Source organism: Salvelinus namaycush, chromosome 23, assembly GCF_016432855.1.
Source record: "Salvelinus namaycush isolate Seneca chromosome 23, SaNama_1.0, whole genome shotgun sequence".
Classification (NCBI taxonomy): Eukaryota; Metazoa; Chordata; class Actinopteri; order Salmoniformes; family Salmonidae; genus Salvelinus; species Salvelinus namaycush.
In genome coordinates, this window is record NC_052329.1 from 32,573,472 (window position 1) to 32,600,793 (window position 27,322).

Genomic DNA, 27,322 nt, shown 5'->3' on the forward strand with positions numbered 1-27,322 from the left:
GCTTGTCAGTTATTTAAAATGTAAAACCTAGAGACAGATTGTACTAATGCTAAGACTACACCTTTATCATCGTGGACACAAACTTTATTCAGTAGTCACATAGTCCCAAGTTCTTATCCTACAGTGCAAATTTTCCTCACCAGCTAAGGACGTAGTTAGTAATTAAAATACAATCGTTGATATCTCTCTGGGACAGATCCATCCAGTATCAGACAGCCATAGAAATACAAACCACGCACATGATCAGAACATTAAAGGCCACAGACAGACTGGACATAGAGTGTTCTCACTCTCCCCCACACAATCATATATACACAGGCGCACACACACTATACACGTTTAAATGCAATAAGAAAACACAACGACCACAGTAATATTGGATGGCAGTAAGGAGAAATGTCAGCATGTACTGGTGAACAAGACTCATTGATTGGCACGCCAAGTGTCCATACAGATTCCAACTCTGGGGAGGGTGCACCGTCCTTTCCCAGCTCTTTGATTGGTTGAGATGCCCAGCCCGCCTGCAGTCAGGGAGACATGCCATTGGGTGTCTCAGTTGCCACTGTGTCACTACTGGCCAGCAAGAAACGTTAAGGCAGAGCCAGAGAGTTGCTTTTTCAGAAGACGAAAATCTTGTCTCTCTGGACGTCGTCCAAGTCATCATCCATGGTGAGGAGAACCTGGCAGAGAACGCAGAGGAATCAGTCACTCTGAGTATGTATGGGTCAGGAATGGGAGGTCTTCATCAAAGCTCAGCCACATATGATCTATTGCTGAATGACGTGGGCAGTAACCATGTCCACGGTGTGAAATCTGTGTATTCCCCTCCAATTTATAATACTATGAAATGAGTGTCGCGTGCACACACACACTCACCAGGAAGGAACCAAACATGGCAATGGAGGACAGGAAGTGCCAGATGTCGTGGTCGTCGAAGAAGGAGAGCACGATGCAATCACGGTTGTGTTCCCGGGACTCGGCAGGGGTTTTCTACGGCAGGGGGAGAGGGGACGTGAGAATGTTGGGGTTATGTGACCATGACATGTGGTGTGAGAGCATATGATGTTTTCAATGTGGTACTACAGATACCATGAATCCCATTGGGGCAGGAGTTCCCAAACCTCTCGTCGGAGACCCCTAGAACTTTCACTATTTTGTTGTAGACCTGAACTAGCATACCTGAATCAACTTACCTACACAGACAAGGGCTTGATGACTAGTTGAATCAGGTGTATTAGCTCTGGAACAGTTTGAATACATGTAATGGCTGAGGGTCCCCCGAGGAGAGGTCTGAAAACATCCTGCCATGGGGGTGTGTAAGGCTGACGTGTGGTGGAAGCCACTGATCTGTAAGGTCATTGTGTGTGTGTTGTGCTGACCTGCCAGGTACTGAGGCCCTGGAAGAAGAAGAAGAGAGCGAAGCCCCACACCACGGCCGTGAAGAGGATACACAACATGGCCATGCACTGGATCCTCTCACCACTGCGGAGCTACACACACACACATTCACAGAAACACAACATCATCTGTGATTGTATACGCGGAACATGTTCTACATCGTTTCACGTGTCCGATGTGCACTTTCTATATCCAAAACTGTTAAAATATGGCAACAATCAAACAAAGCACATTTGGTAGAATGTTTGAATTTAGAATGTCTGTTGCTAAGAGTTAAAGTCATTCATGATTTGAAATCCTTCTTTCATTCCCATGGTGATTCTAAATCATAAGAATACATTGACATTTTAATATGATGATATCACAATTGAATAGAGCAACTGTTGTGAATTTAGAATGTTCGGTTGTTAGGTGCCAATGTTGATTTGGAACTCAGTTTTGGTGGCAACAACCTCAATACTAGAAGTGTGACTTGCTCCTGCTTTCGAAAGACTGATCCATTTCTCAATAATGAGCGACTACATCCAGCGACTTGTCCAGGGTGGGGTGTACCATGGATGGCATCATGGACAGCACAGGTGGAGGCGGGCAGCCTGGGTCTGTGGGAGTACGAGCAGTACTGGACAAACCAGCTCAGACACATGGCCATGTTCCTTGAGAACAGCCAGCACCTGCCTGAGCAGGAGGAGAGCAGCCTGTTCGACTTGTACAGGGAGGTGAGGTTTTATCTTTTACAGAGTGACAGTGAGAGAGACCCTGAACATCATACACCATGAGAGGACTAAGGCTTTGGTGTGGGAGGAGTGACAAGCAGTGGCTCTTTGATGAGGAGATGGAGGAAATTGGAAGCTATTCTGAGAGTGTTGGAACTGCAGAGAAGGGCTTCTTGTCTGCCTCCGAATCACACGGATTGACAGATCTTTATTTTGTAGTGGGTTTAAAATACGATTTATTATCTATTTTTTAACCATTAGCCTACAATTTCCGCACCCCCACGAAAATAGAATTAACATAATCTGTTTAAGATAGAGATATCGGTTTTTTGCATGGGCTGCGTCTCAATCCACTGCATCTGCCAATATCACGCTTCCACATCTGCGGTGAAAGGTGGCAGAGCTAGAGCGGTGTTAGTCAGACCATTTGACATCCCAAAAATCGGTCTTCTCACAAAAAAGTATGTGGTGTCCGAACGTATTATGACTACTCTATAGACGAAACTCTCACAAACACAATGGTGTTCTCCGTTTTGCTCTAGGGTGCCCACAAGCCTCACAAGACGGCCTGAAGGTCCCTGGTACCAGTTAAAAAACAATAATGGAGGTACATACAGTATCGGGATAGTTTAGTGCCTAAAATATGGGGATAAATACATGCCTTTTAAAAAAAATAGTTTCCTGATCTTACTTATATCTCTCAGATATAGGGACAGACACTTCAGAACAAACTTCTATTTAGATTTTTTGGGGGACTATCCGTGGTCTTAAAGTTCAAAATGAAATAGCTAAATGATTCTTGGTATGACCATCTTAAAACAATTCCATATGTTAGCTTAGACTCCCTCCCCCAGCTTAGACAGGGTTTAGACTCTAGAGGGTTAATGACTTAAAATATATTGTTGCATGTCTTTTTTGAGTGAGAATTGTCTATGGAAAGTGAATAAACACACACACACACCTTCATGATGATGTAGAAGGCAAAGTAGAGTAGCAGGTTGCAGATGGCGATGGCCAGCAGGTAAGAGGCAAAGTCATTGGGTGTCTTTAATAGCCCATAGGCAGCCCTGGACAGACCAAACAACAACCACACAATGTTTGTCAGTGATGAGTTGTCTACTCTCCACCCATGGTTGTGGTTGAGTAATGACTATTCTACAGACTAAATGGATACCTTGCCTCATCAGGCTGAGTGGGTCGCAATAAATCCCATTGACAGAAAGGGACTTACATTAATCACTTAAAGTAGGTGTGAAAGACCTTTGGTAAAGAATATATATTTTTAAACACTGCATGATGATGTCAAACAAGGTACAGATCTGCCATCTTAATTTGACCCCGTTTCTCACAGCAGGAAAAAAATCCTGTAGCAACAGGAAATGTGAATTATTACGTGGATTATATTAAATGGACATTTTTGTAGGGGTTGATACATTTTTCGTTAGGGCAAATCAAGTCTGATATTTAAAAATGGAAATGACAAACTTTAAAGCCTTTTTAAACCCTAATACACTACAATTAGCATTTCATGCTGCGCAGGAAAATTCTCTGCGACAACAGAGTGATCAAATTAAGATATCAGATATCACATATATAGAACACTGCAGTAAGGGCAGTCCAGTCTGAATAAGATAGTGAGTGAATGAAGGAAATACTCACAGAGACCAGTTCACTATGTTTCCCATCACTAGCAGAACCATTCGGTCCTAACAGAGAGAGAGAAACATTTACTTGTGGATTTATGAATCTTTCGCGACATTAGAGTGAGTCTCCATACAGTATGTGTATGTATAGTCTACCAATGACTGTATATATGAATGGACATCGATCACGTGACACCATTCATTTCTGTGAAGACTCAATCGCGTATTGAAGCCAAATGAAGGCTGTTAAGATGGCGTCTCATGGAGACATAAAATACGCAATTTGAGCTTTATGAAGTGATATTGCAGCCTAGCTCAGTACTGCCACCTAAAAATTGAGTAAATCAAGTGGAAGGCCGACCGTGGTACTGCAGGCTGCCATTAGCAACTAAATTATCCTTATAACTTCTTATGTGTGCGATTAAATAATTGGTTCAAGGACATACTGTACATCGGGTGTATTAGAAGCAATTATTGGTACCGTGATTGCCTTCTAAACATTTATTTATTTTATTTACACAAAGATTGCTATTTTTCCATTCACTATAATGGGGGACCCTGTTTATGCAAACAATGCCTGCAGTACCGCGGTCAGCCTTGAACCTTTGTGGTTTCAATAAGTGGGCAGTAGTTCTCCCCTGATGTATACTCACAATATACATGGGGCCACTGCACTGGCGGATACAGTCAGTGTAGATCACATACACAATCCTGCGCAGGATGCCAGAATCTGAAACACAGACAAGTAGAATAGACTGACACCTGTCCATAGCCCCTGTAACATTACAAGGTAAAAGCTAACCCTGACCCCAGGCCTGTTCCTAGCCCTTACTCCTAGGTTTCTTCCTTCTAGGTTGTTTTTCCTAGCTACTGTGCTTCTGCATTGCTTGCTCTTGGGGTTTTGGGTTGGTATCTGTAAAGGACTTTGTGACAACTTTCAATGTAAAAAAAAAAGGGCTTTTAAAAATAACAAATGTGATTGATTGACTCCTTACCCAGTCTCCAGCGACCCATGTAGTAGAGCTGGGTGCTGAGCAGCATGGTGGCCAGGATGTGGAGGACAGAGAAGACGATCCAGAACACCATGTTGCCCTTCCCAAACACCTGGACACAACACGCACAGGTAGACACACACACACAGGTAGACACACAGACACACAGGTAGACACACACCCATCAGGATACATCAGGAATTTTACACTTGCTGAATGATGATTCTATGGGTAGGTTGCACCAACATGGTTTAAATTAATCTAGGATTAGAGCTAATCTAGGTTTTGTAAATCTAGGTTTATAATTAAATCAGAGATGTGTTGTACCACTTAATTTATCTGGATCAGTAAATCTATGATTAACAGTTTTAAACTATGATTAGTGACATGTTACACTAATATATGAGGTATTTCGTGAGTTGAAACGAAGTAGCTAGCCTACTTGTCAAATGAGACCACAAAGTTGCTGTTCCTTGATAAAATAATAACAATGTGACGTTAGAACTACTGCAACTCCATCGTGAAAGGTTCTCATGGTTTGGCTGATTTGAAATAAAATCTGTTATTTGCCAGTACTAGACAGAAAATGTATTAGTTAGCTAACGTTAGCTACTGTAACTAGCTAGTTTATAAACCAAGCTAGCTAGCATACAATATTATTTATTATTGCCATTACTTAACGTTATTTAGCCATTTATTATTTGTCCGCTAGCCAACTGATCATGGCACGTCAAAGATGATCTAATTTCTCCGCTTATGAAAAAAATAAAGTTGTCGGGGCTGATGGAGGAATTTAGTAACGTACTGGAGGATAAAAAGACATACAACACGAATGTCAAAAAGAAGGAAGACACCTGGGCCATTTCATGCGACAAATGCTACTTCACTACAACGTTACCGTTGCAGTTTAGAATTCATCTCCAATCGAAATGGGTTTTTTAATTAATTGAACAACAGACTTATAATTAATCTAGGTTTAAAGTGAAAACTAAACTTAGATTAGAGGAAGGATTTAATTTAACTAGGATTAATTTAAAACTAGGTTTAAAATTGGGTGCAACAAGATTAATAGATAAACCTTGATTTAGCCCAGTTTAAGAGTTAATCCATGTTGGTGCAACCCACCCTATAGGTTGTGTACGTCAGTCTACTGCTGGGTGTTTGTTGTGTTTCTGTCTTGGTCTCTGTGTGGTGAGTGGTGTGTGATGAGTGGTGTGTAGTGAGTGGTGAGTATGTCCCTAGTCACTCACCACTCCTAGCACAGAGAAGAAGATGACAGCAGCCAGACAGGCGTAGGCAGTGTAAGCGCTGGCATTGATATCTGGGTGTCTCTTCTGGTACAGTTTTAACACACACAGCCCAGCGATCATATACATGAAGGAGGTGTCTGACCGACAGGGAGATTGAGGAGGAAAGGGTGACATTAATGACATTTCTTACAGTACAGAATATCTTCCAGTACAGTTATTGGGAAGTAGCCAGAGTCCCAGATCTGTTTGTGCCGTCCTGCAGTCACAGCAATGCAGTTGGCATGACAATATGAACCGATCTGGGACTGATTGAGAAATCCATCTATTGAGGCTCTGTGTTACAGTATCTTCATTATCTCCCAATTAGCCAACCATGACATTAGTCTCACCGAACTGGAAGTTGGTGTAGTTGGGGCAAACGTGGTAGCAGGCACTCAGCAGCCCCTCCATCATCAGAGCTGTGCCCATGGCGTAGAACAGCCCAAAGTGCTTAGGGATGCCACACTCCTGGAGACCGGCAGAGAGGGAGAGACAGAGGCTCAAAATTCTATAAATAAATTGTCACTAGCTAGGTTCCCATCCAATTGGCGACAGATTTTCATGCAAATATTCAAAAATGTTCATGCAAATATTCAATATGCGCATTTTCCCACCAGAGATCAGTTTCCATCAAATTGACTTGTTGTGGATATAAAAGGCTTTTCTATGATAATGTAGTGAAAAGAGAAAAATATTCACATCCAATGTTCATGCCTCTAGAGGTTATTTAAGTAGGTGTGTTTCAACGTGGTGTATGACCTGACAAAGATCCAACTCGGATCGAAAGGTTGTCTTTATTGAGTGTCTGATTAACTCACCCTCGGAGCATACCAGAGATCTGGACATTCTTTATTGAGCGTCTGATTAACTCACCCTAGGAGCATACCAGAGATCTGGACATTCTTTATTGAGCGTCTGATTAACTCACCCTAGGAGCATACCAGAGTTCTGGACATTCTTTATTGAGCGTCTGATTAACTCACCCTAGGAGCATACCAGAGTTCTGGACATTCTTTATTGAGCGTCTGATTAACTCACCCTAGGAGCATACCAGAGATCTGGACATTCTTTATTGAGCGTCTGATTAACTCACCCTAGGAGCATACCAGAGTTCTGGACATTCTTTTTTTCTTTGATAATGTAGTACACATAAAAATAACTTTTGCGGTTAAATTCCCATGTTAGGAATAAAAAAATACAAGTTAAAATGACTTTCTATTGCATTTTCAACCCTACTGATGGTTTTGTCACAAAAAATGTTTGCATTATATAGCGAATGTGCCCACTCCGGTCTTGGCACGAGTGCTGTAGCCAACACCTTGCAGATACAGTGCGGGCATAACCTACATGAGATTTTGTGGACAAAAGAGTGATCATTTGTATTTGTCAAATGGCAGCCACGCATCGATCATCATGTCACCAGAATAAGATATTTATTGGAAAGGAGCCTCAAGCTCATCACCGTGCACTTTCACTACCCTGTGAAGTTCATAACTTATTTAACCCGTAGCCTAATAAACCACATGCTTTCCTTAATCATAGTGGGAGGAGCACACAAGATATCATTGCATGACTCCAAGTTTACTTCGATATGATGTGAACTTCTACCGCAATTTTTCCCGCATAATTAATTTTACCTACACAAAATTACCACAAAATTCACCTTATCTAGTGTATTTACAGTTGAAGTCGGAAGTTTACATACACCTTAGCCAAATACATTTAAGCTCAGTTTCACAATTCCTGACATTTAATCTGAGTAAAAATTCCCTGTCTTAGGTCAGTTAGGATCACCACTTTATTTTAAGAATGTGAAATGTCAGAATAATAGTAGAGAGAATGATTTATTTCAGCTTTTATTTCTTTCATCACATTCCCAGTTGGTCAGAAGTTTACATACACAATTATTATTTGGTAGCATTGCCTTTAAATAGTTTAACCTGGGTCAAACGTTTCGGGTAGCCTTTCACAAGCTTCCCACAATAAGTTGGGTGAATTTTGACCCATTCCTCCTGACAGAGCTGGTGTAACTGAGTCAGGTTTGTATAGGCCTCCTTGCTCGCACACGCTTTTTCAGTTCTGCCCACAGATTTTCTATAGGATTGAGGTCAGGGCTTTATGATGGCCACTCCAATACCTTGACTTTGTTGTCCTTAAGCCATTTTGCCACAACTTTGGAAGTATGCTTGGGGTCATTGTCCATTTGGAAGACCCATTTGCGACCAAGCTTTAACTTCCTGACTGATGTCTTGAGATGTTGCTTCCATATATCCACACAATTTTCCTACCTCATGATGCCATCTATTTTGTGAAGTGCACCTGTCCCTCCTGCAGCAAAGCACCCCCACAACATGATGCTTCCACCCTCGTACTTCACGGTTGGGATAGTGTTCTTCGGCTTGCAAGCCTCCCCCTTTCTCCTCCAAACATAATGATGGTCATTATGGCCAAACAGTTCTATTTTTGTTTCATCAGACCAGAGGACATTTCTCCATAAAGTACGATCTTTGTCCCCATGTGCAGTTGCAAACCGTAGTCTGGCTTTTTTTATGGCGTTTTTGGAGCACTGGCTTCTTCCTTGCTTAGCGGCCTTTCAGGTTATGTCGATATATGACTTGTTTAACTGTGGATATAGATACTTTGGTACCCGTTTCCTCCAGCATCTTCAATAGGTCCTTTGCTGTTGTTCTGGGATTGATTTGCACTTTTCGCACCAAAGTCCGTTCATCTCTAGGAGACAGAACGCGTCTCCTTCCTGAGCGGTATGACGGCTGCGTGGTCCCATGGTGTTTATACTTACGTACTATTTTTTGTACAGATGAACGTGGTACCTTCAGGCGTTTGGAAATTGCTCCCAAGGATGATCAGACTGAGGTCTTGGCTGATTTCTGTAGATTTTCCCATGATGTCAAGCAAAGAGGCACTGAGTTTGAAGGTAGGCCTTGAAATACATCCACAGGTACACCTCCAATTGACTCAAATTATGTCAATTAGACTATCAGAAGCTCCTAAAGCCATGCCATCATTTTAATGGAATTTTCCAAGCTGGTTGAAGGCACAGTCAACTTAGTGTATGTAAACTTCTGACCCACTGGAATTGTGATACAGTGAATTATAAATCAAGTAATCTGTCTGTAAACAATTGTTGGAAAAATTACTTGTGTCATGCACAAAGCAGATGTCCTAACCGACTTGCCAAAACTATAGTTTGTTAACAAGAAATTTGTGGAGTTGTTGAAAGACAATGTTTTAATAAATCCAACCTAAGTGTATGTAAACTTCCGATTTCAACTGTAGTTTTGTCGACGTTTGGAAAGTTTGACAAATTTTCAGTTTACATCAGGCATGTCATGAAATGTTTTCTACCACATGTACTTAAGTTTGGATGGAAACCTGCTTACTGGTACAGAACGTTCCTTAGTGTATAGTAAATATCATTTTGGACAAAACCCTCACGTCAACATCATGGGTGGTGATATGAATTCCATACATGGAAATACCAATATGAGCATTTCATGTTGTTTATCCCACTGATATAATACCCTATCTGTACCAGGGGTTGGTTTAGAGGTTGTGTTGCCACCCCTGGAACACATATTGCCCCTGGAGGTAGCGGTTCGATCCCCCAGTTCCGCCACTCACACTCTGCACTTCATCCCCGTCATCTTTCTACACATCACATACTCTAATCTACACCTGTCAATAAAAAAAACCTAGGATTATTGCCACCATAGGTGTGTTCTACGCCCTCCCTGTCATCCAAAAAAACTAAATATCCCCCCAAAATATGTAAAAACAAAAGCACCATCTCAGTTTGATCTCTCACCAGTGCGTTGAGGTCGTTGCGGTCCAACGCTCTGCTGTGGATGATGTCTCTCTGCAGCACGATGAGCAAGAAGAGGAGGCCCAGCATCACGTAACCAAGGTTACTCAGTATGTTGTTGAAGGCACTGCACACCAGAGGGTAGAGAATGGATGTCATGAATGATACAAGTCATACATTACATGCACAGCCATAGGTGTTTCCCCTTATCACACACACACACACACCTCAGATTCCCCAGGGGGTGTGCACACAGGAAGTTGTAGTAGCAGATGTCCTGATTTCCTGTCACGTTGACAACCTGGAGGAGAGAGGAACATGTCAACAACAGCACACTACCCACCCACCCACCACGTGTGGATTCTAGTCATATCTACTCACTCGAAGCCAATTCCTTTACACACTACAAATGCACTCGTTATAATTCTGTAATAATGTAGTAAATCCGCAGTTGGAGTGTGAGTGAGGGTAGCACACAGTACCGTTTGATAAGTGATGACCAGCTGGATGACAGGGAGGGCGTAGAACACACCTATGGTGGCAATATTCCTGAGGAGAGGAACACTGACATTAACTGCCATGACACTGACAGTTGTATGATTACTGTACAATCAGACTGATTTTTTTATTTTATTTATCCGTTATTTTACCAGGTAAGTTGACTGAGAACACGTTCTCATTTACAGCAACGACCTGGGGAATAGTTACAGGGGAGAGGAGGGGGATGACTTAGCCAATCGTAAACTGGGGATTATTAGGTGACCGTGATGGTTTGAGGGCCAGATTGGGAATTTAGCCAGGACACCGGGGTTAACACCCCTACTCTTACGATAAGTGCCATGGGATCTTTAATGACCTCAGAGAGTCAGGACACCCATTTAACGTCCCATCCGAAAGACGGCACCCTACACAGGGCAGTGTCAATCACTGCCCTGGGGCATTGGGATATTTTTTAGACCAGAGGAAAGAGTGCCTCCTACTGGCCCTCCAACACCACTTCCAGCAGCATCTGGTCTCCCATCCAGGGACTGACCAGGACCAACCCTGCTTAGCTTCAGAAGCAAGCCAGCAGTGGTATGCAGGGTGGTATGCTGCAAAACAAACCTACACCCTATCCAAAGAAGCAATTGTTATCATGCATTTGACTAAAGTACTGCTAGAGTGGAGGGTGCCATAGGGTTATAGCCCACAGCATTGGTGTACAGATTTTAAGGCAACTCTCCGTCCCACTCACCAGAAATAGATCTGGTACTTTTTACTCAGAACCCTCTTGTCCTTGCGAGCGAGGTCCGACACACACAGGTACTTCTGCAAAAGGACAAGCGACCACATGAGTTTCAAAGGGAGGCAAAAACTAAATAAAAACAACAGAGAATAAGGATAATATTGAGTGATGCACAGGGGAGGAGAGGTAGAGGGGGAGGGATGGAGGACGGATGGGCCAGACCTTGGTACGGACGATGTTCTTGTCCGAGTCGATGTCGGCCAACGTGTCATAGTCATCCTCCTCTATTGAGCTCAGAGACTCCTGTCGACTACGACCCGCTACGCTCTCCAACGAACGCTCTGAGAGGAGGAGACAGAGAGAACAGTAACTACCTTTACAGTATGTCAGTGACTGAGGGTTATATTTCTCGATTTGATCGTTTTTGTTGGTTTTACAGCTTGGATTTGTTTTTATATGATTTGGGACGTATTCAATAGATTGGTGGTTCTGGCCAATGACGCATTCCTGATAATCACAAAATGTATAATTGAAATTGTTCTCGACATTCCATCATTATCTCTGCGTACAGTCAAACATGATTGTTGACCACGTGATCGTTTTGGTCTCCGTCTGTGGTCACCAGAGCATTAAATTACATCAAAAGGCAGATAGATCTTGAACACATTCCGAATTGATTGACATGGTGCTGATTTATACAGTGAAGCGATGCGATTGGCTGGCTGATTAAGGCAGTGAGTGTCACCAATGCAGATGGCTACGTGGTGGATGGCAGTTAGGAATGGTCTGCGTTTCAAAGTCTCCTGTCCTGATAAACAAACACAGATAAACCAATAAGAAACAAGAGCACTCTGCAGCCCTCCAATCAAGAGCCAGTTTGGTGGTGAAATGCTGTGCAACATTACTTGAAGACAGATTTTGTGCCATGTGGACCCCATTGTGTGTATTTGCACATCTGTGTGTGTACAGTATTAGAGTGTATGTGTGTAATTATGCGTCTGTATTTGGTCATCTTGCTCCATACCCATGTATCCGTAGTTGGTATCTGATGCTATGCTGTCTGTGATGGCCTCTGAGCTCAACGTGCTGGCGTTGTCCGCTGTAGAAACAATAGCAGAGAGAAACAACATTAAAAAGAGTGCTTGAAGTGGTGTAAGTATTCACTTTGGCTGTGTCCCAATTCTCTCTCCTTCCTCCCAAAGTGTTCACTTCCCTTCACTGATTTAACGGAAATGACTGGTAAAAGAAATATGGTGAAAAGTGCAACTAGTCCATGACTCCCCCAATCCAATGCTTTTAGAATTGTGGGAAGTAGTGAAGGAGTGCACATTCACGAGGAGACTCATGTGCAGAAACAAGTCAATGAGACACACGACAGAACTGGAACATTGAAAACCCTGTCTTACCCAGTTAGCTACATTGGTTGTCAATATTTAACTCAAAACCTTTCAAACATCGTCACACTTGTAATGTAAATGAGCACACACACACACACACACTCACCAAAGGAGCCATATTCATAGGGGGAGACTGGAGTCACACCTGGCTTTCCTGTGGTAACAGGTAGAGATAATGTCACAAACACACACCAAACACATGCCACCATAGCAGTTAGTAGTCTACACACAACCACAGCATCTAGATGAATGGTTAGTCAGAGAGGACACACCATGCCCTGTGGGTTCAGAGACAATGTTGAAAGTGAGGCAAGGGTTAATGCACGGGTGCTAATCAGTACCCTAGGGTGTGAGTCCAATGGGAGAAAAATAAGTCCATTTCAGTCAAACTCCCATTGGAACCAAACCACAGTAACCATAATATCATCCAATGCATGGCCATGGGCATGGTTGAATCATATTAGTCATCCCCCACCATGACAAGTGTTTGTGACTGGACAATGCTGTGAAGTCAGCCAACTCAGGAAGTAAACTGAAATTCCAATTCAATAATTGAAAAAGTGGGTTCTATTTTCAATGACTCCTCAATAAAGCTGCGAAGGAGAAAACATTTATTTCAAATGTTTTCCCATATTTTCAATTGAAATCACTTCCTGATTTCAAATTGACACCCAACCGTGGTGAAGGTCATTCATTAGACATGCATGTTGATGATTCCTCATCCACCCAGATCATACTGGTGATAATGACTGTGAGATGGGTGTAACTATTTATATAGCGTGCACGAAGGGTAATAAGTAGTGTGACATTGTGAGAGAAGCTCAGACACAGGCAATATCTCACTACTCCAACTCCATTCTTACCCAGTAGAGAGGCTGAGCCAAAGAGTAGCATGGGGAGAAAGCATGAGGAGAAAGCGAGACAAATTCAACACACAAAGACATAGAAAACCTAGAGAAATAGATCAGTATTCCTTCATCCGATGCGGCAACTGTTAATGGTTCGCATCCATCTTAAACTCGTTTTAAATCTTAAATACACAGTTCTTCACTGTACACCTCTCTGGAAAAAAAATACAACGGAGTGTGCCGTTGTAGTGGGTTGCTGGGATACCTGTCTCCGCAGGCGACATGTCCGCTGGGTTCAGAAGCCCCTCCCTCCTCCTGTGCATCCTGACCAGAGAAAAGACCCAGAGAGAGAGAGACACTTGAGTTCCAAAGCTTCTATATGACAGTGTATGAAATAATGTACTTACTGTATACGACAGTGAAGCGATCGACAGACCTCTTGTTCTCCACACAGGCCACCAGGAAGGTGAGCAGGTAGAAGGAGAGGAAGATGCCCAGGCAGAACAGCATGCCCATCACGTACACATCCGCTGAGACGGAGAGAGGGGGTGTAGAGAGAGGGGAAAGAGGGAGAGGAGGGATAAAGGAAGGAGAGAGGAAGAGATGTTAGAGAGAAACAGAGAGAAATAGAAAGGGAAAGAGAGAGAGACATGAACACTTCTCTCTGCTACATTGGGAATGATGTACTGTTTGGCCCGCCTGGCTGAGTGACTCACAGCTGATGGCGGGCGAGACGACCACGTCCAGAGTTTTACTGCGGTTGCCGGCATCAATGAGTTCATCTGGACGGAGGGGGTAAAAGCGCAGGGGACCCCCACATGCCTCGTCCTCCGTCTTCACCACCACCACCACATAGAAACTGTTACTGGGGAAGTCCTTCCTCTGAGAGCCACGAGAGAAAAGGGGAGAGGGGGAACGAGAGAGAGAGAGAGTAGATTAAATGGTTGCCCATTGTGGCAAGTGAGTTGTAAACATGTATTTATTGATCAATTACCTGATCTCTCTAGTGTGCGTGTGTGTGTGTGTGTGTGTATTTTACCTGGACAGTGATGGCAGCTGTCTTGGTCATGGTTTGATACATTCCAATGAAGGCGACGTTGTTATCCAAGTCATACACTGGGCACTGATAAGGTAGAACACAGCATTTAGCAATCAGAGAGGAACGAGTGTCTGTCTGTCTGTATGTGTGTGTGTGTGTGTGTGTGTGTCTGCCTGTCTGTCTGAGCAAAGAACAGGTGCAACCACGGCTAATGTGGTTTCCACGGCAACAGGCACCTCTGCACTCCCCATCAAGTGTGTGGAATGGAGATTTCTATATTGGCCTACATTTCAGGGACACCCCCAATGTGAGCTATTACACACCAGACAGAGCTTTACATAGCGTTTTAGTAACACCTCTCTTTCACAGCTTTAAGCTGCTTTAGGGTAAATCCTGTGCATTTCCCAAGTTCATTCACAGCTGTCTAGTGGTTGCTGGGGTACTCAGAATGAACTCAACACTGCCCTTGTGTGGTGAATCGGACGCTAGCCATTGGAGACAGGCTGAGGGAACCACAGTTCAGTGATGTCATGTGAGGTCAGTGGATGCAGGTAGATGTAACGTCATGGCCGTATTCATTAGGGTACACCATAGCAAAACGTTTTGCAACAGAAAACGTACTGTTTATTTTAGCGTTTCTGAACAGTCCCTCCCCGTTTCAGTTTGCTTAATTCCGATTGGTGTCTAACAGAGTTGTGGACTCGAAGTCACATGACTTGAGACTATATAAAGTAAAATAACTTGAGACTTGACTTGGAGCCTCAAGACTCGGGACTCAACTTTGACTTGAGACTGACTTGTCTGTCACTCATTTTGTGGAAGAGAGTCTACGTCGATTATTCCACATGCAGGCAGAGACAGTACCCGCAGCATCGCCCTTGCAAAAAACCCTGCCTCAGATTGGCTAGTGAAACGCACACTCGGCACTCTGACTGGATCAGTAAACTGTCAATCAACACAGGTTGGGTGAGCTAGCAAACATATTGCTGATTTGCTGTACAAGCTATATGATCGGGTGCAGCGCAAACATCAAACTGTAAATAAATAAATCTGCAGCTCCAAAAATTGTTCGGTGATCAAGAATATGAACTGTTTATATTGCAAGCTAATCAGTAATGGGGCAACAATTACTAGCATAAGCCTACAGGTCTTTAGGTATGGAACAATTGCTTTAACTTATGAAGTTTGCATTTGGAATTTGTTGTTAAAATTAACTATTACTGTGGCGAAGACGCACCATAGGCGCGGCTCTTCACTTACGCTCTCCAAACTCACGCCAATGGAGAGTGCTTTTTTCCCCCATTATTGAAATGTTTCCTCTGGCTTTCACACGTCTAAATGCATCGGCCCAACAATAATTGCTAGCGTTTCATCATTAAATCCCCGTACCGTTTATTACAACACGTAGACATTTTTTCATGTTTATTTATTTTCATTTATAATTTAACCTTTATTTAACTAGGCAAGTCAGTTAAGAACAAATTCTTATTTACTTATAATGACGGCCTATGTTTGATAGGACTACGATACATTTTCATTTAGCCAACCATTTCTTACCCTCAGCGGAGTGATGTTAATTTAAGTCAATGTATGGTTTCCTTGGTTCATATTTTCCCGGTTATGTCGGAGTTCCGTATCTGTGTCCTATGGCCTCGTTCAAAACAACTGGGAACTCGGAACTCTCCGACTTCAGTGCGTTCAAGACAATTGGGAACTCGGGCCTCTTTCACTGACATCATGATTTGACCTCAGATTTTTTTGAGTTCCCAGTTGTCTTGAAAGCACCATTATTCTCTGTCATTCTGGTTGTGCCTAATAGGAGCGTGCAGGCCTCATAAAATAGGCTTTGGAGTCAGAACGTTGAATAAGATCAAATGACTGTTCCATGTATGCATGGTGTTGAAATATCATTAATTCTGAGTAAGAGGAATGTAGTAATGTGGAAATGGATGTGAAAATTGCCTTTTACATTGTAGAACCAGTTTATTGGTTGTAATTGCCAATTGGGTAATTGTATGGTCCTGGGGGCCAAGTGCTTATATTATTTATGCAGGCCTACCTGTGAGCTCCTGTTAGACAGAATTTACTTGGTTTCTCAAGGGGTACAGTCTTGCCCTCTACCTGTGTCCATTCAGATTGTATCAGGCTTAACCTGTCCTGAGGCTATTTCTTTTGGACTATTGCCCATGTATATTTGGTCAATCTACTTGTATATTTTGTATGATATGGCACTTTCACCACAGGATCACCAAGACCTGTAAATAAATGTACACTCTGAACACGTCAACCTGCCTTGCCTTCTGATGATGGCATGCCCTCACGACTGCTACAAGGTCTCTATTTTGCAATGACATGGGATAATTAAAACGTGTCGTAGACTAAATAATGAAAATGGCTGTCTGGTAGCCTCAATAAATATACACATATTTGTAGCTGAACAAGTCGTTGCATGTATAGATTTTTTTTTACTTGACTTGAAAATGTATGACTTGACTTGCTCTTAGAACGCACAACTTGGACTTGACCTGTTCTACTTGGGACTCGACTTGAGACTCGGACCTTGTGACTTGCTTGTGACTTGGTCCCACCTCTGGTGCCTAATGAACAGGTTTGGTCAAGTTAGTTTACCTGGATGTCCTGGATGGACATGACAGAGCACGGGAAGGTCATCTCAGAGTTGACCTTGACGATGGCCGTGTCCACTCCGTCAGGGAACACATATTTGAAGTACTGAGAGAGAAAAACAGAGTTAGAGTAAAAAAAGGATCACATATTTATTGGAACTAAGTCCTAAATCAGTGGAGTGAAAGAAATATTAAAAAAAAAAAAAAAATTCAAGCAATCTTCCTAACAATACTATTCTATTATGTTGATAGATCTACCGTTTTGAAAGGGCAAATCTTGCGTCGAATACAAATGCACAACATGTGCACACACAAAATGTATGACGTAACAATATACATTTTCTCCCGTCTCTTTCTCTCCATCTCTTTCACGCAACAGCTCAACAGATCAGGCACACACATTTGTTCTTTAATATCAATCCCCTTCTTGGCCCTGGCCTTTACACATAGGCACAGTAAAGAGGTAGTACCCAACCGTCTTCTCCACCCTCTCATGGTCACGTGCAGTATAAGGGTTTCACGGGAAATATGCTATGTGCGTATGTACGCACGTGTGCATCGGTGTGAGTGGCTATGTTTCTTACCTGGGGTTGGGATGGTGAGGCAGTGAAGCTGAACTTTTTGTCTGTACTGTAATGAAGAAGACAAGAAACACTCAACAAATACAACAGCCATATTAGCCAGTCAGGTCACATATAGAGTAGAGATGGCGTACTGTATGAGTGATGCTGCTACACAGGGTGTGTCTTGGCTTGCTGTAGAAATAGGCAGTCACGATTGTGTGTATGCAAAAAGGCCGCATTCAATGCAAATTAGACAAGCTCTACACAGTTGCATAATAGTGATATAAAATATGATGACTCAGAGTATTGAATACGTACTGCTGTGGGAGGCTGTGTAAGGCATGTAGCTCTACAACCAGATATCATGTATTCGCTCGGCTAACTAGCATGAAGGTAATGATCCCTGATGAAGATGACTCACTGCAGGGTGAAGCTGTCCACGCGGCTGATCCTCAGCTGGTAGTGGGTGCCCAAGCTGGACAGGGTGGACACGTCCACAAAGAAGTACTGGGTCTCGATGAGGGTGCGGGTGGGGGGCTGGCAAAGCGTTCGGCCCACATGGGCATAGGGGTACTTCCTCTGGTACCTGTGGCGGGGGGGGGGGGGGGAGAGAGATATCACTTCTCCACTCATTTTCATTGAGGTCTTTTATAAGGGAGACCTGGCCAAGAGGGTAGCTCAATATACAAATCATGATCACATACTTGGGCTCATAGAACAGAAAAGGCCTGTATTAGAACAGGATGATAAGAATAACCACTGCTAAAAAAGGGACTGAATTGGCCTGTTGAATTGTGTCAACTACAGTCCCACAAAAAACGGTGTTAATGACAGAAAAACCAACAACTTCCCAAAACACAACGACTTAGCTAGTACTGTAATTCTGGCTAGTGTCTATGGGAAATTAGGCCTATGCTTTATGTTTATGTGGAAGTGAAAGCTCAAGGTTCAATGATGACTCACTCTCAACTAGATGGCTTTACCACCTGACACAGGTGTTCTGGTATTGCGCAAGTCCGTGGATTATGTTACGCCATGAAAGACAGGCTACTGTGTTATTCCCCAAACACGGTCCTCGCGACCCCAAAGGGATACATTTTACGTTTAAAAACAAAAACAAAACGTGCACCACTTGAGGTCCAGAGGACCGAGTTTGGAAAAACCCTGGGCTACTGTATAATAGAACAAATGATACACTGATCCAACAGGTAGGTTCTGCATGCAGGCTAAACACTTAGACCCAGGCTATATCATATAATAATTAGGGAATGCTTATATAGTCCTGTTTGACTGTATGTACAAGTGGGTAACCTGTACAGGTGTGAAGTAGAAAAGTTTTTTTTTTTGCATATCCCACTGAGACACTCACGGAGAGTGGGGTCACGGCTAGGGATCAGCCATTATTGACGGCAACTCTGGAGCAATTAGGGCTAATTGCCTTGCTCAAGGGAAGAATGGCAGATTTTACCTTGTCGGCTCGGGGATTCAAACAGCAACGTTTCGGTTACTGGCCGAAACAGGATTTGCGGTTGTCTTTTCATGTCTTATTGCCCTGCCACCACTCCCTTCAGTTAACCCATTCAGTACTTCTACTGCACATCTCTCTGTACTGTTTATAATACAGTGAGCTCCAAAAGTTTAGGGACAGTGACACTTTTTTTGTTTTGGCTCAGTACTCCAGCAATGTGGAAATTATACATTGACTATGAGGTTAAAGTGCAGACTGTCAGCTTTAATTGTAGGGTATTTTCATCCATATTGGGTGAACAGTTTAGAAATTAAGGCACTTTTTGTACATAGTCTCCCCATTTGAGGGGACCAAAAGTATTGGTACAAATTCACTAATGTATTAAAGTAGTCAAAAGTTTAGTATTTGGTGCCATATTCCTAGCATACAATGATTACATCAAGCTTGTGACTCTACAAACTTGTTGGATGCATTTGCGGTTTGTGTTGGTTGTGTTTCAGATTATTTTCTGCCCAATAGAAATTAATGTTAATAATGTACTGTGTTATTTGAGTCACTTTTAAGAATATAATATGTTTTTAAACACTTCTACATTAATGTGAATGCGACTATGATTACAGATTAACCTGAATGAATCGTGAATACTGATGAGTGCGACACACAAATACCATACTCCCAAGACATGATAACCTCTCATCATTATAATAACAGGGGAGGTTAGCATTTTTTTGGGGGGGGGTGATATTTGTGCATCTGTAACTTTCTCACTCATCATTATTCACAATTCATTCAAGATTATCCGTAATCATGGTATCAGCCACACTAATGTAGTGTTTAGAAACATATTATATTCTTATTTACAATAAAACTGACTTGAAAATGACACAATACATTATTTACCATTCATTTCTATTGGCCACAAAATAATCTGAAACCAAAACAAACCGCAAATGCATTCAACAAGTTTATAGAGTCACAAGCTGGATGTGATCATTGCGTGCTAGGAAAATGGGAACAAATACTAAACTTTTGACTACTTTAATAGACATAAGTGAATTTATCTCAATACTTAAAAAGGGGGGATGTACAACAAGTGCTGTCATTTTTCTAAACGGTTCACCTGATATGGATGAAAATACACTCAAATGAAAGCTGACAGTCTGAACTTCATGTATCATTTCAAATCCAAAGTGCTGGAGTACAGAGCCAAAACAAACAAAAAATGTGTCACTGTCCCAATACTTTTGGAGCTCATTGTATCTTCACCCGTGACCAAGCCAATATCTAGCCTACATAATGAAGAGAAACACAGCAAAAACAGACCCAAGGAGAAACAAAACCTCTACAACATCTAGACTACACAACTTCAGTTGTTTTCTTTGACTGAACAATTTAATACCAAAGCATAACCACGTATCACGCTTCCCTTCCACTCTAGATGAATATGGCCAGCTGTATATTGACATAATAAAATGTGGTGACATAATACAGGGACAGGACCAGGATGTGCCAGGGTTGCGTTCAGTAGGGCACAACGTTGTAGATAGAAATGTCCTGTATAGAGCCGACTTGAGTCCTTATTCTGCATGTCAACGATGCATGTTTGTTCTACATAACACATGGCTTCTGTCTGAACGTTCCACGACATTGTGTCCTACTGAACGCGCCCCCAGGTGTGCCAGTAGGGTAGGCTACTCACAGTCCACGCAGTATGAGGGGGACCTGGAAGGACAGCACGGCCTGCTTCTGTCTAACCACAAACAGGATGGGACTGCTCTCTGCCCCCTCCGACAGTATGTCCACAGTCACACGGACCCCCTCCGTCTGCCAGGGCAGGGAGAGAGAGAGGGGGAGAGGGTTAGAGAAACTCACAGAATCTAAGTAAAACGACATACAGTACATACATACGCACACACCCATCACAAGCATAAACCTGCACACTCAGGTTTTGTATTGATCACTTTTTGCAATCCTATTTTACCATAAAACCAAATGAGGCTACTCATAGCAAGACAGTTGTTCGGTGTTCTTCAATCCTAGTACTGGGGACGGAATGCGCACGTTTAATTCCAGCCCAGTACGAACATGATTAGTTGAAACAGGTGTGTTAGCAATAGGCAGCAACAAACACCATAATTGGGGGTCTGTGCAAAAGCAGGTTCGAAGAACAAAGTGGGATTTGTGACCTGAACTATGTACTCACCTTGTTTCGGGAGACGGTGTGATTGAAGGCGTAGATGGTTTGGTTGTCACTCGTAACTGTATCGTTGTAGGTAACGTCAAACTCTGCATCCTTTTGGACCACCGTTTTAGTTTCTGCCCGTGCGCACCGCAAGTGGGTCACACATAACAACAACAGGGCCACATAACCAAGCTGGAACAAGACTAAAACGGGACCAAATTTACAACAGCTCCTCAAAACCATTTCCTTGCGATTTGTCAACAATAGCTGTGCTAGCGATCAAAACGACCTAAATGCACTTACTGACACGTTGGATGATAATAATAGCAATGAATGGCAAACCTACCTAGCTAACTAGACTAGAGAGCTCAGTTGTAATGTATCATTCACAACAACAGGACAGTTGATAGCGAACGACTAGCTAGTGAGATAATCTAGCCAGCTAGCTACATTTGCTTGCTAATGATTAATGTATTACATTCACACCGCTCCTCCTGTTTCACCATCACCAGCTGGCAAGCTAACCACTCCTCCGTACTGCGACGTAAACTAACGTTAGCTATACGACAACAACACAGCTACTACTCACTAGCTAGATCGCGAATGATGTAATATCCGCGGTTTTTACAGCTAGTGTCATCCGCATTTTATCATTTAGGTTGACATATGCCTGTATAGTGTTGATCATATCAAGTATCGTAAAGTGAACGTTGTTTGCATCTGTTGAATCCACTGACCACGTTCGAGGGGTTAAATCGGTGTCACCCACTCCCTCCCTTCGCACGCAGAAAACAAACCAAGAACGGCGTAATGAGGTCATTCTTTACGGCCCAAATATAGAAATATAATGCATATTTATTTATTTCTTATTTAACCTTTATTTAACCAGGTAGGCCAGTTGAGAACAAGTTCTCAATTACAACTGCGACCTGGCCAAGATAAAGCAAAGCAGTTCGACACATACTGTAGTATGATCTAAAATAAGGACGCGCGACAACGTGGTTCTAGCTCCAGCCTGTTTATTAACCTAACCCTCGCATGTCATACATAGGTACGGACACCCCCATGGGACATCATACTACACATACAACAACACATAGTTACACATGAAATAAACAAACATACAGTCAATAATACAGTAGGAAAAAAAGTATATATACAGTGTGTGCAAATGAGGTAAGGCAATAAAATAGGCCATAGTGGCTAGGTAATTACGATATAGCAATTAAACACTGGAGTGATTAGATGTGCAGAAGATGAATGTGCAAGTAGAGATACTGGGGTACAAAGGAGCAAAATAAATAAATACAGTATGGGGATGAGGTAGTTGGATGGGCTATTTACAGATGGGCTATGTACAGGTACAATGATCTGTGAGCTGCTCAGACAGCTGGTGCTTGAAGTTAGTGAGGGAGATAAGAGTCTCCAGCTTCAGCAATTTTTGCAGTTTGTTCCAGTCATTGGCAGCAGAGAACTGGAAGGAAAGGCGGCCAAAGGAGGAATTGTCTTTGGGAGTGACCGAAATTGGCTTTGGGGGTGACCAGTGACATATACCTGCTGGAGCGCGTGCTGCAGGTGGGTGCTGCTATGGTGACCAGTGAACTGAGATAAGGCAGGACTTTACCTAGCAAATATTTGTAGATGACCTGGAGCCAGTGGGTTTGGCGACAAGTATGAAGCGAGGGCCAGCCAACGAGAGTGTACAGATCGTAGTATATGGGGCTTTGGTGACAAAACGGATGGCACTGTGATAGACTGCATCCAATTTGTTGAGTAGAGTGTTGGAGGCGATTTTATAAATGACATCGCCGAAGTCGAGGATTGGTAGGATAGTCAGTTTTACGAGGGTATGTTTGGCAGCATGAGTGAAGGATGCTTTGTTGCGAAATAGGAAGCTGATTCTAGATTTAATTTTGGATTGGAGATGCTTAATGTGGGTCTGGAAGGAGAGTTTACAGTCTAACCAGACACCTAGGTATTTGTAGTTGTCCACATATTCTAGGTCAGAACCGTCCAGAGTAGTGATGCTGGACGGGCGGGCAGGTGCGGGCAGCGATCGGTTGAAGAGCATGCATTTAGTTTTACTTGCATTTAAGAGCAGTTGGAGGCCACGGAAGGAGAGTTGTATGGCATTGAAGCTCGTCTGGAGGTTAGTTAGCACAGTGTCCAAAGAAGGGCCAGAAGTATACAGAATGGTGTCGTCTGCGTAGAGGTGGATTAGAGAATCACCAGCAGCAAGAGCGACATCATTGATGTATACAGAGAAGAGAGTCGGCCCGAGAATTGAACCCTGTGGCACCTCCATAGAGACTGCCAGAGGTCCGGACAACAGGCCCTCCGATTTGACACACTGCACTCTATCAGAGAAGTAGTTGGTGAACCAGTCAGTAATTTGAGAAACCAAGGCTGTTGAGTCTGCCGATAAGAATGTGGTGATTGACAGAGTCGAAAGCCTTGGCCAGGTCGATGAATACGGCTGTACAGTATTGTTTCTTATCGATTGCAGTTATGATATCGTTTAGGACCTTGAGCATGGCTGAGGTGCACCCATGACCAGCTCGGAAGTCAGGAGAAGGTACGTGGGATTCGAAATGGTCGGTGATCTGTTTGTTAACTTGGCTTTCGAAGACCTTAGAAAGGCAGGGTAGGATAGATATTGGTCTGTAGCTGTTTGGGTCGAGAATGTCTCCCCCTTTGAAGAGGGGGATGACCGCGGCAGCTTTCCAATCTTTGGAGATCTCAGACGATACGAAAGAGAGGTTGGCTAGTAATAGGGGTTGCAACAATTTCGGCAGATAATTTTAGAAAGAGAGGATCCAGATTGTCTAGCCTGGCTGATTTGTAGGGGTCCAGATTTTGCAGCTCTTTAAGAACATCAGCTATCTGGATTTGGGTGAAGGCGAAATGGGGGAGGCTTGGGTGAGTTGCTGTGGGGGGTGTAGGGCAGTTGACCGGGGTAGGGGTAGCCAGGTGGAAAGCATGGCCACCCGTAGAGAAATGCTTATTGAAATTCTCAATTATCGTGGATTTATCGGCGGTGACAGTGTTTTCTAGTCTCAGTGCAGTGGGCAGCTGGGAGGAGGTGCTCTTATTCTCCATGGACTTTACAGTGTCCCAGAACTTTTTTGAGTTTGTGCTACAGGATGCAAATTTCTGTTTGAAAAAGCTAGGCTTAGCTTTCCTAACTGCCTGTTTATATTGGTTCCTAACTTCCCTGAAAAGTTGCATATCACAGGGGCTATTTGATGCTAATGCAGTACGCCACAGGATGTTTTTGTGCTGGTCAAGGGCAGTCAGGTCTGGAGTGAACCAAGGGCTATATCTGTTCCTGGTTCTACATTTTTTGAATGGGGTATGCTTATTTATGATGTTGAGGAAGGCACTTTTAAAGAATAACCAGGCATCCTCTACTGATGGGATGAGGTCAATATCCTTCCAGGATACCCGGGCCAGGTCGATTAGAAAGGCCTGCTCGCTGAAGTGTTTCAGGGTGTCACGCCCTGACCTTAGAGAGCCTGTTTATTTCTCTATTTGGTTAGGTCAGGGTGTGATTTGGGTGAGCATTCTAGTTTTCTATTTCTTTGTTGGCCGGGTATGGTTCCCAATCAGAGGCAGCTGTCTATCGTTGTCTCTAATTGGGAATCATACTTAGGCAGTCTGTTTTCCACCTGAGTTTGTGGGATCTTGTTTTTGCACAGTAGCTGTTTAGCCCTGCAGAACATTACGTTCGTTGATCTTTTGTTGTTTTTGGTGTTCATTCTAAAATAAATTAAGATGTATACTTTCCATGCTGCGCTTTGGTCTCATTTCAATGACGGACGTAACAGAAGATCCCACCACCAAGTGACCAAGCAGCGTGCCCAGGAGTGGAGGACAACCTGGACCTGGGAGGAGGTATTGGAGGGGAACAAGACCCTGCCATGGAAGCAGGCGGAGGCAGCGAGAGAGGAACTGCGACGAGACCAGGAATATAGGACTCGACGCAAGCACGAGAAGCAGACCCCACATTTTTTGGGGGGGCACACGGAGTGGTCGTCGGAGCCGAGGGGTGAACCAGAGCCAGTCAGGGAGTCGAGTGAGGAGCTCGACGCAAGATTCCGGAGAGAGGTGCTGGCGTTGAGAGCGCTGCAGAGCGGGCGTGCTGAAGAGCGTGACACCAGTCCGGTGCCATGTGCACCGGTTTCACACATCTGGCCTTCGGTGCGCCTCCCCAGTCTGGTGCGTCCTGTGTCTCCTCCGCACTCGCCCTGTGGTGTGTGTCACCGTTCAGGCACCATGTTATGCGCTTCTACGCGCCGTGTCTCCAGTGCGCCTTCACAGCCCAGTGCGTCCTGTGCCAGCGCCCCGCACTTGCCGGGCTAAAGTGAGCATCCAGCCAGGACGGGATGTGCCAGCTCTATGCTTCAGACCTCCAGTGCGCCTCCACAGTCCAGTACGTCCAATGCCTCCTCCACACACTCGCCCAGAGGTGCGTGTCATCAGTCCGGTGCCACCTGTACCGGTCCCACGCATCAGGCCTCCAGTGCACCTCCACAGTCCAGTACGTCCTGTGCCTCCTCCCCACACTTGCCCTGAGGTGCGTGTCATTAGCCCGGTGCCACCTGTACCGGTCCCACAAATCAGGCCTCCAGTGCGCCTCCACAGTCCAGAGCTTCCGGCGACAATACCCAGTACGGAGCTTCCGGCGACAGATCCCAGTCCGGAGCTTCCGGCGACAGATCCCAGTCCGGAGCTTCCGGCGACAGTTCCCAGTCCGGAGCTTCCGGCGACAGTTCCCAGTCCGGAGCTTCCGGCGACAGTTCCCAGTCCGGAGCTTCCGGCGACAGTTCCCAGTCCGGAGCTTCCGGCGACAGTTCCCAGTCCGGAGCTTCCGGCGACAGTTCCCAGTCCGGAGCTTCCGGCGACAGTTCCGAGTCCGGAGCCTCCGGCGACGTTTCACAGTCCGGAACCTCCGGAGGCGGTCCACAGTCCGGAACCTCCTGAGGCGATCCACGGCACGAAGCCTCCAGTGACGATCCACAGCCCGAAGCCTCCAGTAAAGATCCAAAGTCCAGAGCTTCCAGCGACGGTCTGCACTCCAGAGCCTCCAGCGACGGTCTACGGTCCAGAGCCTCCGGCGACGAGCTACGGCCCGGAGTACAGCTACTGTGTTTTTGCACAGTAGCTGTATAGCCCTGCAGAACTTTACATTTGTTGATCTTTTGTTGTTTTTGGTGTTCATTCTAAAATAAATTAAGATGTATACTTTCCACGCTGCGCTTTGGTCTTATTCTGACGACGGACGTAACACAGGGAGCGTTTGACAGGGATGAGGGGCGGTCATTTTACCGCAAACCCATTACAGATGCAGGCAATGAGGCATCGATCACTGTGATCTTTGTTGAAGACAGCAGGGGTGTATTTGGAGGTCAAGTTGGTTAGGATGATATCTATGAGGGTGCCCGTGTTTACAGATTTGGGGTTGTACCTGGTAGGTTCATTGATAATTTGTGTGAGATTTAGGGCATCAAGCTTAGATTGTAGGATGGCCGGGGTGTTAAGCATGTCCCAGTTTAGGTCACCTAGCAGCACGAGCTCTGAAGATAGATGGGGGGCTATCAATTCACATATGGTGTCCAGGGCACAGCTGGGGGCAGAGGGTGGTCTATAGCAAGCGGCAACGGTGAGAGACTTGTTTCTGGAAAGGTGGATTTTTAGAAGTAGAAGCTCGAATTGTTTAGGCACAGACCTGGATAGTATGACAGAACTCTGCAGGCTATCTCTGCAGTAGGTTGGCACTCCGCCCCCTTTGGCAGTTCTATCTTGTCGGAAAATGTTATAGTTAGGGATGGAAATTTCAGGGTTTTTGGTTGTCTTCCTAAATTAGGATTCAGACACGGCTAGGACATCCGGGTTGGCAGAGTGTGCTAAGGCAGTGAATAAAACAAACTTGGGGAGGAGGCTTCTAATGTTAACATGCATGAAACCAAGGCTTTTACGATTACAGAAGTCAAAAAATGAGAGCGCCTGGGGAATGGGAGTGGAGCTAGGCACTGCTGGGCCTGGATTAACCTCTACATCACCAGAGGAACAGAGGAGGAGTAGGATAAGGGTACGGCTAAAGGCTATAAGAACTGGT

General features: G+C 44.1%; 1 protein-coding gene across 2 annotated transcripts; it reads right to left on the reverse strand.

Moving 5' to 3' along the window:
• Positions 1-61: 61 nt before the first annotated feature.
• LOC120018336 (SID1 transmembrane family member 2-like) lies at positions 62-21,948 on the reverse strand. Of its 2 annotated transcripts, XM_038961474.1 has the most exons (25): positions 21,226-21,947; positions 20,722-20,846; positions 17,976-18,140; positions 17,576-17,621; positions 16,996-17,097; positions 14,368-14,451; positions 14,045-14,210; positions 13,765-13,858; positions 13,594-13,652; positions 12,587-12,634; positions 12,108-12,182; positions 11,306-11,424; positions 11,093-11,166; positions 10,341-10,407; positions 10,086-10,159; positions 9,862-9,985; positions 6,386-6,503; positions 5,997-6,133; positions 4,750-4,858; positions 4,408-4,484; positions 3,771-3,817; positions 3,073-3,178; positions 1,380-1,490; positions 877-990; positions 62-680 (listed from the first exon to the last, which is right to left on the reverse strand). In XM_038961474.1, the coding sequence occupies exons 1-25, from the start codon at positions 21,445-21,447 to the stop codon at positions 618-620; spliced, it is 2,526 nt and encodes an 841-aa protein (XP_038817402.1). In that variant the 5' UTR covers positions 21,448-21,947; the 3' UTR covers positions 62-617. The 2 variants fall into 2 exon arrangements, with proteins under 2 accessions (XP_038817402.1, XP_038817403.1); XM_038961475.1 differs by lacking the exon at positions 13,594-13,652 and having other exon boundaries at positions 13,736-13,858; positions 21,226-21,948.
• Positions 21,949-27,322: the final 5,374 nt, after the last annotated feature.

Bases quoted from the DNA above. Each gene is read 5' to 3' on its own strand.
- LOC120018336 (XM_038961474.1), bottom strand. From the start codon at position 21,447: ATGGTTTTGAGGAGCTGTTGTAAATTTGGTCCCGTTTTAGTCTTGTTC. The intron at 13,859-14,044 runs GTGAGTCACTCA...TCTCCGTCTCAG, and splicing joins CGTCTCGCCCGCCATCAGCT to CGGATGTGTACGTGATGGGC. The intron at 6,134-6,385 runs GTGAGACTAATG...CCTGTCGGTCAG, and splicing joins CTACACCAACTTCCAGTTCG to ACACCTCCTTCATGTATATG.